Below are 12,822 nucleotides of genomic sequence, written 5' to 3' on the forward strand. Positions count from 1 at the left end.
AACACAAGGATAAAATCCCGTATTTTTATACGACGGACAAACGTCCCGCATTTATCTATGCGACGGACAAACTAACAGAAACAAAGAGAGAGATCAGCTCTCTTTTTCCTGTTCTTCCCGCATTAATTAAAACACGAGGTTGATTTGACCAAATATGATAAAACCACGTAGGGCCTACGGCACTAGGTTCAATCTTTCTCAGCAGACAGGAAGAATCAACCTTTTCTTTTTTTTAAAAAATGTAATTCTTACCTGTCTGGAGATATCCCGGACGAGCAACAAAATTGTTAGAAATGAAATGGTCCAAACGAATAGTGCCCCAAATCTTGGTCCTTTATTATGAACAGACAATACACTGCACCGGCGCCGGCATGGAGTAGAATCTCAGCTCAATATTCTTTGTCTAGGGTTTATATAGTGAAAGTCTTAAACAAAAGAATACAAGTCTAACCAATAAAATCAAACATTACATCATAGATATCATATAGACGTTATATAACAGCTTCTTAATATGGGCAATATCCTGTTAGATTCCCATCTTTGCCTTGAGCGCCCAGAAGCCTTTACAATACACATGTATAGAATGGAACGAACATCGAGAAAGGAGGGGCTGAGTAGTCCTCTATTAATGGATACCAGTTGTTTAGCTTAAACAAAAGAAAAGAAGAATGTGCAGACGTGGCAGTTATGCTGGCTAGAATAAAGAAATGTACATAGACTGTTATATTGTATGCTGAAGGAGAAAGTTATTCTAACACCCGGTCAATCTCCAAATAATTAAATAAAGTTCAGGTACTAGAGTAAACATACTAGAGTAAATTAATTTGACCTAAACCAACTAAACTGTGTTGATCCAACTAAACTGATTTATTTTGAATTAACTAAATTAAATTGTGTGTAAAAATTTCTTCAATTAATTAAGAAAGGGCAATGAAGTTTTTGAGTGTATTAACATCAAGGTGGAAAAGGACTTTCATTAAAACAAAAAAGATTATATCAAATTAAGCAATTACCTTGCTGGAGAAATCAGGTTATAGCCTATCTACTGACAGTTATGCTTCAGTAAAACCTTGTTTTTTCAGGTTGGTTGAATTCAGTTATAATCAGTAATCTTAAATAATTTATTTAATTCAAACAAAACCAGTTATTTTAGATGTTACCACAAGAAGTACATTTTCAAGAAGTTGAACTGACAAGATTTTTTATTCAGTATATATTTGTAAGCAATGTTGCTGAAAGCAACGATAAGCATGTCGTGGATACCTGGATAAGCTTAGCACAGCATGTTGGCAAAGACACCAGATATGCCTAAAACACAAGCATGTTCCAATAGAAACTAGATAGCCTTTAGAACAATCATGTTTCCAATAACATCTAGAACGAAACAAGCTGCAGTCACACACAGTGCATCAGGAATCACAGTTCAATGATCACGTGATGAATAACAAGACCATTTGTTGTGCAACAGAGCCTAAACGTCTGATAAATGTCTTATCTTGTAGAATCCGCGCTCCCTCTACACAGAGTAATTCAATTTGTGAAAAATTAGTTGAATTAGGAGGTCATACACAGCCTCAACTGGAAGTTCTGGAAGCTCACAATTCATGTACAGTAAAGTCTGAACTGAAGAGACTCAAGTGAAATCATACAGCAAAGAAGTAAAGCCATTCAGTTGAGTTTGTGGCAAAACCTTTTACAGTGCTTGTATGTTGTTGTCTTTCAATGTATATGATCATTAATACTCAGAAAATTTACCTGAAATGACATTCATTTCAAAATGTATGAATTTTGTCATTGAGGATTTCTTGAAAATTCTGCATAAATCTCATCTCATCTCGTGAGCTAAGTGTCTCGTTACACCACTTATAAATAGCCTTACAAGCTTGTGTGGAAGAGCAGATTTCATCTGAACTTTGTTTTTAAGGTAGTCTCACTAGTATATCTTCAGCGAGTCCATGTCAATAATGCAGCGATGCGAGAAGCAATGCTAACTCAGGTCACTTCCAAATCAAACAATTTTTGATCAATGCGACGAATCTGAGGTGAAATCCGAGAGCGGGTGTCACAGTGTCTGGTTTGTGTTTCCCCGGGTGTCACTAGAGATCCTCGTTTTCACGGTGTCCTTCACATTGACTACAATTCCCAGCATTCTGTCTGTCACTTATCACTGTTCATTACACTCAGCTGTTTCCTGTAATCATTGTCCCAGCTGTTCATTGTCTTGTTAGATCTGTGTGTATATATTCCATGTCTGTGTCAGTATGTGTTACGGAGTCGTTGTTATGTCTGACACTTCTTGGTCTGTTCCTGATTGTTCTAGGGCTGGGTATCGTAACAAAATTTTCGATACCGGTACCTTGACTTCGATAACGGTTCCTGAACGATACTTTTTTCGAATACCAATTTTATCAATATAACATTACCTAAAAAAAAACTTTTATTTTTTCAGTTTGTTGACTTTTTTACACTCATATTTTGAGTCTGTAAAAAAGCATCAATGCTAAAGTTTTCTATGCTTCCTAATCATTTAACAACATGTATTCTTTACTTCAATGAGCTCATTGTTTCTGCCTTAACTTAATGCATTGTTTAACAATGAAACTGAATGAAAATTAATTGAAATGCATTACACACAGTCACCCCTGATAACAGATCACTCTAAATTGTAATTTAGACACATGCATTTTCTGTAAAGCTCCTTTGAAACGATATGTTTTGTGAAAAATGCTATACAAATAAATGTGAATTGAATTAAATATAGGCTACTGGGGTGCGGGATATATGCCTCGCGCTCAGCACACATGAAGCTTGTGCAAAGCACTGGCAAAAGTAGCCTAATGATTATGGATGTGTCGGGAAACGATAGCAAGGAGATATTTTAATTGTTTATTAATGAACAAGTGTTTACTAAACGTGTTGGCTGCAAATATGATTATTGCGAATTTGCGATGCTGACGCGCGCCTATATGGATTAGGTAATCAAACTATTTATTTCTAATTGTTTCGTTTAAAAGTAGAAATATTTTGACCATATATAGAACTATTTCTCATGTCTGTGAGGCAAGTATCCTATACGCTGAGTTTTGGTTTATATGTGACGCGCTCCAGTTGTTGTAGTCGAAGGCGGATAAACTTTCTACTCTCGAGTGTATTCTGTGCGCTTTTAAGTGCCTTATCAGATTTACCGTGTTACCGGTCTTGGCAGCAATTATCTTGTCGAAAATATTGCATCGTGTGCTTATGGCATTGAGTCGGGTACATAGGTACACTTTTGATCATTTCCACATATTTTCTATCTATCTGGGTTGGACGCCTACACACACACACACACACACACACTACAGCCTCACGTGCGACGAGCCACGTCTCTGGGCATCCGCGTAAACTAGTGTTTTTCCGCCACAGCCAATCATGCTGCATGTTTATTGTTTCACTGACATTGACGAGATTAACCACTTAGGTACCGAAACTTGGTACCGAAAAACAAGACATGTTTCGATACTCGGTAGTATCGAGCCAATTCGGTCGGTACCTAAAAAGTACCGAACTCGGTACCAAGCCCTAGATTGTTCCTTGTGTTTTGTTATTTTTGTATTTGAATTGTTTACACGGTATTTGACCTTTGCCTGGACTGGATTTACGCTTTACGGATTACCCATTAAAACATCTTTACTGCACTTGGATCTGCTGTCTATCTCCCGTGTGTGTCGTGACAGCGGGAACAAATTTCTCTCGCTTAATTCCTAGTGAGATTATGTGGTTTTGCCTGCCGAAATCACCGTTTAGCCTCTGAGTAACGTGATAAAGTTGCTGATAATACTGATGGACCTTAAAAATGGATGCTGTTATAGGATTCGTATTTATAGGTAGACGTGGATCAGCTGACCCACTAAACAACATGATGTCCAAAAGACGTCTTTTCAACGTCTTTGTCACAAAAGTCGGACGTTGAAAAGACGTCCACTGAGGAGCCAGAATGAAAGTTTTTCTGACGTCTTTTTTTTACGTGTTCTGCACGTCCGATATAGACGTTCATCGAACCTTCGTATCAGTTTAAAAACTAGTTCAAATGTGGCCATTGTGGAGATATTTTCAACATCATTTATGGTCTCATTTTGACAATTTATACTGTTTCTGGACCAAATAAACACTCAGGATGCATTAAATTAAAACTCATGTGTATATCAATGTAATTTCCTTACATTGTTTAGATGAGGTTTAGATGTTGATGTTTCATTTTAAGTAACCATTGTGGTGATGAGTGTTTGCTTTAGTTGGGGTCTTGGTCCCAGTTCTTCTTACTTTAACTTTTCTTTGGCTGTTGTAAGTGTGTGTTTGTTTAACACCATTGTTGTGGCAGAGAAAGCCAAGAAAAAGTAAGATCGGCTGTCATCAGCTCCTTGTTGATGATGACAAAATCATCACAAAGTGAGCAATTAATGTTGTGTTTAGACTTTTGTCTTTATATCTGGCATTTATGACCACCAATCTTGTGGAACTGCATTATTTGGACTAGTACCATTAAAATGATCACTTATTTTAAGGTGGATAAAAGCATGTGTACACTATGATTTGAGCAAATGTATCACATAGTCACACACAGACATCAAGATTTTGCATATGATTCTCAACAACGGTGACAACCAAAACAAAAAAGCTTGGGAATCAAGGATGTTTTGTACTTTGAAAGCTACCCATCATGCATTGCAGCATGAAGCTTTTTTTTATTGTCACCATTGTTGTGAATCATACGCAAAATCTTGATGTCTGTGTGTGACTATATGATTAATTTTCTAATAACATTGTATAAACATGCTTTTTTTATCCACCTTAAAATAAGTGATCATTTTAATGGTACTGGTCCAAATAATGCAGTTCCACAAGATTGGTGGTTATAAATGCCAGATATAAATACAAAAGTCTAAACACAACATTAAATGCTTACTTTGTGATGATTTTGTCATCATCAACAAGGAGCTGATGACAGTCGATCTTACTTTTTCTTGGCTTTCTCTTCCACAACAATGGTGTTATATAAACACACAGTTATAACAGCCACAGAAAAGTTAAAGTAAGAAGAATTGGGACCAAGAGCCCAACTAAAGCAAACACTCATCACCACAATGGTTACTTAAAATGAAACATCAACATCTAAACCTCATCTAAACAATGTAAGGAAATTACATTGATATAAACATGAGTTTTAATTTAATGCATCCTGAGTGTTTATTTGGTCCAGAAACAGTATAAATTGTCTAAATTAGACCATAAATGATGTTGAAAATATGTCCACAATGGCCACATTTGAACTAGTTTTTAACCTTGTACGAAGGTTCGATGAACGTCTATATCGGACGTGCAGAACACGTCAAAAAAAGACGTCATAAAAACTTTCATTCTGGCTCCTCAGTGGACGTCTTTTCAACGTCCGACTTTTGTGACAAAGACGTCTTTTGGACATCATGTTGTTTAGTGGGGAGAGTCAACTGATGCAATCTTGAGCTTGACTGGCGTGAACTTCCAGAATAACTTGATAGCTACCTGCTAATTATTTTCAAGTTACTTCTTCACTTCCAAACACTGTGGTAAAGAGCATAATTAGTTAAAAATTTCAAGAAAACAGGTGATTTCTGTACCTCGTTGCTCTGCTAATCAATTGTTAGTCTTTCACAAAATATTTTTTTATTTATTCTAAAAAGACTGCTCCCAGACTGTATTAAAGTTATAATTATGACATTAAAACATGAAATTATGCGATAAATGTCAATAATGACACATATTTATGATTTATTAAATATTAAACATATTTATGACATAAAAAGTAGAAATTATGACAACAATGTATAATTGTGACATAAACATGCTATTTCTCCAAACAATCAGTAACAATATTCTAAATTGATTTTTAATATAGCAACTAAATGTTGAATTCCAATTAAAGTTTTTTACTTATCTGAGAAGTTTATAATCAAAGAAATCTATTATTTACATATATACAATTAGTGAGAAGAATTAGTAAAATATTTGCAGAAATCGTCCAACTCATACTGAAAGAGGGTGAAATTTATGTGTTTTCTTCTAAGGACTTATGATATTTTCTTGGATCAGGATCGTCTGATCGCACACAGCTTGTGAGGGGACGGATTCAACGTGATTCCGACTATTCCTTTGAGATCCAGATCATCTCCAGACACTCCAGGTGGAGTTGTGAAGCGGTAGCTCTGAAGGAGGGAAGTGAAGAACAGGAAGAGCTCCATCCTGGCCAAACTCTCTCCCAAACAAACCCTTCGGCCTGAGACAGAGAGAGAGAGAGGGGGGGGGGGGGGGGTGAGAGAGAGAGAGAGAGAGAGAGAGAGAGAGGGGGGGGGTGAGAGAGAGAGAGAGAGGGGGGGGAGATGAGAGAGAGAGAGAGAAGAGAGAGAGAGTGAGAGAGAGAGAGAGAGAAGAGAGAGAGAGAGAGAGAGAGATAGAGAGAGAGAGAGAGATATCTGTTTTTAATTCTGTTAGAAATATATTTCTCCTTTTCAGCATACGTATAGAACAGAACATACAATCTTTATTCTAGGCAGCACAACTGCCATGTCTGCACATTTTTCCTTTTGTGTTTAAGCTAAACATCCGGTATTCATTAAAGGAGGATGGAATCGCCTCCTCCCCTGAATGTTCGTTCTTTCTATACATTGTGTGTTTGAAAAGCTTCTAGGGTCCCAGGGATATGTTGGAAATCTAACAGGATATTGCCCATATTAAGAAGCTGTTATATAACGTCTATATGATACCTATGATGTAATGTTTGATTCTATTGGTTAGACCTGTATTCTTTTCTTTAAGACTTTCACTATATAAACTCTAGACAAAGGATTTTGAGCTGAGCTTTTTACTCCAGCCGGCGCCGGGTATATTGTATTATCTGTTCATAATAAAGACCAATATTTGGGGCACTTCTTGTTTGGACCATTTCATTTCCATTCTAACAAATTCCAAATCAAATATTTATTTCTTCAAAATACTGGGTGTTTAGAGTTGCGTATACCTGCAGAAAAGGGCATGAAAGCATCTCTCTTGACAAACTGGCCCTTCTCATCTAGGAAGTGTTCTGGGTAAAAGCTGTTCGGTTTCTCCCATTCGCTTGCATCCTTCAAAACAGACGTCAGCAGAGGAACTACGGTGGTACCCTAGAAAATGGAGGAAAGAAAACATTGTTCAAGATGCACATGGTATCTTTTATTGGCCTAAATATTTATTCTTCTGCCTGACCTTCTTGATGAAGTATCCATTGAAGTGAACATCACAGCTGGTTATATGCGGCAGACTCAAGGGAACAATATTAGCCAGTCTCTGGGTTTCATGAATCACTGCATCTGTATACGGTAATTTCTTTCTATCTTCCACCGTTGGCTGACGTCCACCGATCACTCTGTCAATTTCCTCATGAATTCGATCTGCACACAAATGCAATGCATGTTTGTTCCTATGGACACCATTGGATTCAGCATTGAGAAAAACTCTTGGCATTACTGTGTTTTTACCCTGTACATGAGGGTATTTGGCCATGAGCATCAAACCCCAGCGCAGGGTCGTTCCTGTCGTGTCAGTACCAGCAACAAAGAGATTTGTCACAGTCATTATTAGATTCTCATCGTGAAAGTATGAGTCCTTCTTGCCGGATTTCTGTCAAATGCAATACACAAAATGCATATACTATTTGTTCACTTCACTAACAACATAAACTGAAAAAAAGACCTATTCAGATTGTGTGCAGACTTATGATTTGCATCTTCCACCTGATTGTCTGATCATTGCAGTAAAGGGCATCATCATTAAAATGTTGAGGGGGAAAAAAAATGTAACATATTGAATTTTGTACCTCTTCACTCTGTTTGCGGAAGAGAAAGGAGTCGACAAACCCTCTGCGGTCGTGTGGATTCAGAGTCTCCAGCAGTCCAGTGATCAACTTCTCCATCTCCACTCGACTTTGGACAATATTTTCTACAATAATCCTTTTGTTTTTCAGGAATGGGCCCAACCAAGGAAATACATCGTAAATCTAGAAATGCATGTTTAAGGAAACTGAGTGACAGATGATCTCCAGAGATACACTTTCAAAATTATCTTTTGTAGATTTTGGGTCTTTCTAATGTCTGTGGACAAACTACAGGCAATTTCACCACAAGTTAGTTAACATTACCAATTATACATACACACATAGAAATCGATCCAGCAACTCGAACATTTTCGTTTGCCCTGTCAACCATTTTTCTGAATCGAGGGTCTGTGTATTCAAATCTGCTGCCGTACACAATAGATGAGATGATGTTTGACACAGCGTAGTTCACAGGCTGTGTTGTGTTGAAGGGTTTCCCTGTGACGAAAAAACAAATGTCTCTCAAAGATCCTTTAAACTAAGAGGATTATTGCAGATGTCCATAAATGTGTTTCAGCTTTTACCTTCAAACTTATCAAACTCTCCTTTCAGATACTGAATTTCCTCTATGATTTTCTCTTCACTTCCTCTCTTGCCCATCCCGAAGTCCCGCAGGTTACTGAGAGCGAAGCGTCGCATCTCTCTCCAGTTCTCTCCATTGGAAAAGAGGATTCCTGATCAACACAGACAAAACCAACTGACTGTGAGTCTCAGCAACAACACAAGCAGAAAATGATTACTTTGTGAGTTAAATATACATTAACCTTAGACCTTTGGGACTTATACAGTGTCAGCTTGCTTAAATGCATTATATGTCAGGTTAATAAGCGACTAGTCATTTCACAAATAACTATTCATGAATTTATGTTACTTTTAAAATGTTAAAAACAATTGTGTCACCAAATATTGCTGGGAACCCGAATACTCCTTGATCAAACACATTTTTAGGTTTTTTCATTGTTAAAGGGGCCGATTCACCACCAAATGTGTTATGCATGTTTATAATGAGCTCACATTTGTGCCAAACTGAATGAAAATCTTTATTCCTTCAGTAGGTTTATCAAATTAAGTACATTTCATTGATCTGGAGAGGTGTTTGTTTTGCAAAATGTCTAGCATTTACTGTTTGTACATTCATTTTAGGCACAAAATAAGAAGATACCTACCATGTTCGTTGTTCATTAACCTGAAACCAGGTCCAATATTTCTGTCTCCGAACTCTTCTGCATAGTTCACGAGAGCTTCTTTGACAGTTTTGTACCCAACTAAGACTACAGTTTTTCTGGGACCCAAAAACACTTGAAATATGTTTCCGTAGGTTTTGGACAGCTGGAGGAGACAAAGAAAGACATTTACAAACAAATCTTAAAATGTTAGACCACTATTCATTTTAAATGTAATAAGTTCTCACCTCAAAAAAGGTGTCAAAGGGTCTCTTGAGGTCAAGGGTCAGCAGGTTCCCCAGAAGCGGCAGAGGTTTGGGTCCCGGTGGCTCTTTCCCCTCTTTCTGAGATCTGGATCCAGAGGAAACCAAATACAAAACCAGAAGCAACAGCAAAGCGCCCAGTAATGTACCTGTGCTGAGAAACTGCAGAAGTGACTCAAATACAGCCATTTTCTCTCTAAGCTTCTGAACCGATGCACTCGCAGATTTATAGACGATATGTAAGGGAGGGACCTAGTGTGATTGTAAAAAAAACAAAAAACATGAGAATAGAGGGTTGGTGTGGTTACATCAGCATGTATATGACACCCTGTGGTGAATCATTAACTTTCTTTAGCTGACTAAAACAAGACAGGAAAATTGTTCAAACAATAAAGCTTTAAAAGCAAAAAATCGGGTTTAACACAATCTTTGCTCCAATATTATTTAATTTACATCATTAAAACACGCCTTTTGGTTTTTATATGTACAACATATTGTGATATTGTCTACATTACCAACAACGCACAGTAAAACAGGTCTGAACTGTGACACACAGAGATACTGCAACCTTTATCAAACTTCAAACTAGTGTAATCTCTCGCCTACCGTAACTTTATATTGGACCATCTATGTGTTCAGATGAGCAACAGTAATATTGACACAAATCTAGAATTAAAAAAATGTATATTTCAACAATTTACATGTAAATGATCGACTTTAAAACACTAGATGAGAATTAAAACACAGTTAATCATACCAAAGTTAGCCTTTTCTCCTAAATGTGACAAAATATCAGTCACAGCTTTAAGATGCTTTGCTTTCAGGATATGAGTGTAATTGTGTAAATGTTTAATTGAAAAATATTTGCACATACTTGAACTTTATTAAAATTGGACTAGAGGGTTTGTGGTATATCATCGGTGGTCGTTGTACAGCAGGAACAGGGTCTGATGAATCACCAACTGAAACTAATCGCTACACAGCACAAGAACAATAATAAGATCTCAAATTGCAATATATAATTATACATTTTTATTACACATTTTCTATTAAGATTATAATTTAGAATTAAACATAAATAGGCTACAGTATGATATTCAAGTAGTTCAGGCAGATTATCTCACACGTCATATTCAGCTCCTTCATGATTAAACTATACATTATGCTTAGAGCAGATCAGGGCTATAGCCAAATCTAAGAACATAAAAAGAAATCTTCTTGGGTTACGACTGTAACCCTTGTTCCCTGAGAAGGGAACGAGATACTGCATCGGTAAGACACTTTGGGGAATGCCCGAGAATACCGTGTCTGAAGTATAAATGAAACTAATCCAGTCCTGATTGGCTTTGCTTCATGACATAACGTGGGACGGCATACATGGAAGCTATAAAGGGACACCGAGGCACAAAAGAGTTAGCTTCTGAAGGCAGAGGTGAAGGCAGACTGCGCACCTGATAGGCCAGGAAAATAGCTTGAACTATCAAATGGCTGATAAATATGCTTAGAGGCAGGAAACCCCTTCCTAGTTGACCCCAAACATACCAACAGCTAATCTGACTTCCTCCACTGAGATGACTTCTGAATGTGGATATTAAGCAGACTCTGACAGACAGGGCAGAGCAGAGCAGAGCAGATAAAGTCTCTCATCTTCCGCCGTCACATGAGGTGGAGGATGAAAAACCTGCAGAATATTAGAAGGCTCGTTAGGCACATAGCCCTGTCTGGGGTGCAAGATAGTCGTACCTCTACCAGGAGCAAACTCCAGGCACTCAGGAGATATAGAGTGGGCCTGGAGATCTCCCACTCTTTTAAGAGAATTGGTGGCTAGGAGAAAAAGTACCAGGAGTGTGAGGTTCGCAGCTGACTCCAGAGTTTCGAAGGGGGCCGCAGCCAGCCCTTCGAGAACCACTGCCAGATCTCATGTCGGGACTCTGGTCAGAGCCGCAGGCCTCATCCACCATGCACCACGGGGGAACCATACAACCAGCTGGTTGTTCCCCAATGGTCCGTCACTTAAAGGAGTATGGAAAGCTGCAATGGCAGCCATGTACACATTAAGTGTGGACGGGGTAAGACAAGAGGAGAGATTCTGGAGGAACTCTGGCACTGAAGCCACCAGCCATTTACTGGATCCACACCACGCTCTCTACACCAGTTACCTCAACAGGATGTCTGCTCCCCGATTCTGGTCCCCTGGGACGTACATTGCTCTGAGAGACAACAGTTTCCCCTGGGACCATAGGAGGATCTGATGCAACATTCTGCATAGAGGGCGTGATCTCAGACCCCCCTGTTGTACGACCACGGAAGAACTAACCTTAGGAACTTCCTGTATGAGTTTTTTTTTATCTATCAGCACAAACCAATCCTTGGATCTGATTTAACTGATCTGACTGGGCTGGGCAGGATGCACTTATCCATGTGTACATTTTATCAAACAAGCTTTACTAAACAATCAAATCAAATGATTACACTTTTTTTCATAATGAACTGAAATGAATATTCTCTTTTATGCTTATTTAATCTTGACACCCAAATAAAAAAAATATTTCAACAATTCACATGTATTTGTTTTGTTTTAAAATGGTAATATATGGTCTATTATTTATCTTTTATGATAGAAGCTGTACAATAACTCAAACAGACACACAACTGATCACAAAGGAGTGCATCTTTCACCTCTGTCACACTTCAACCTGGAGTGACTTCAGACCTACTTTCACAGACCTGATTAAGCAATGCAACGTTTCGTCAGAGGGTTTAGGGTGTAAAACCATGAGGCATGTACACTAACTGGCACTGTCAATCAAATCAGCTCTCAAAAATAGGTCACAGATCTATTCTGAAAGTCTCTGGGGGTGCTAAATGCAACCAATCATACACTCTTAAAAATTAAATCTTCTTTATTGGCATGAATGGTTCCATGTAGAACCTTTAACATTCATAATCCATTTCACCAAAGGTTCTTTAGAGCAGTGGTTCTCAGCTGCCATGTGACCATCATTTCCCCATGGCCATTAAGCCACAACAAAAATTTTTAGGTAGGATGGGATATATAATGTACTTTTAAAAATCAAGCAAAATTTATGTCACATTTTTATGGTTGATGCACACGTGCCATCTCACTTGACTTAACATCAGGGGTGTAACAATACATCTATATGGATCGATGCATCAATCAAATGTCTAACGATATGATGCATCGATGCCACCCATAAAATATCAATATACGGTACTTTTATTTTGACACTCCACATCCTCACGTAACTTTTCTCAGCTGAAATAGACGCCTGACAAGATTGACTGAACCCTAAACATGTCTTGTCACAAAAGCCGGTACTGTCTACTGTCAAGGCATCGCGAGTTCATGTTTTGCAGCAGAAACCGACACGCACCCCTATTGTTTTTGAACACAACTAGGGATGCACCAATCCGATATTTAGTATCGGTATCGGCTCCGATACTCCCATTC

General features: G+C 38.1%; 1 protein-coding gene across 1 annotated transcript; it reads right to left on the bottom strand.

Annotated features, from left to right (window-relative positions):
- Positions 1–5,752: 5,752 nt before the first annotated feature.
- On the bottom strand, positions 5,753–9,787 carry LOC143710972 (cytochrome P450 2K1-like). The gene is made up of 9 exons (XM_077202250.1): positions 9,336–9,787; positions 9,091–9,253; positions 8,449–8,598; positions 8,202–8,362; positions 7,868–8,047; positions 7,530–7,671; positions 7,258–7,442; positions 7,034–7,175; positions 5,753–6,292 (listed from the first exon to the last, which is right to left on the bottom strand). The coding sequence occupies exons 1-9, from the start codon at positions 9,537–9,539 to the stop codon at positions 6,105–6,107; spliced, it is 1,515 nt and encodes a 504-aa protein (XP_077058365.1). The 5' UTR covers positions 9,540–9,787; the 3' UTR covers positions 5,753–6,104.
- Between the last annotated feature and the right edge of the window lie 3,035 nt (positions 9,788–12,822).

Source organism: Siphateles boraxobius, unplaced genomic scaffold (genome assembly GCF_051911475.1).
Source record: "Siphateles boraxobius isolate OS27281-9 unplaced genomic scaffold, OSU_SipBor_1 49, whole genome shotgun sequence".
Lineage (NCBI taxonomy): Eukaryota > Metazoa > Chordata > Actinopteri > Cypriniformes > Leuciscidae > Siphateles > Siphateles boraxobius.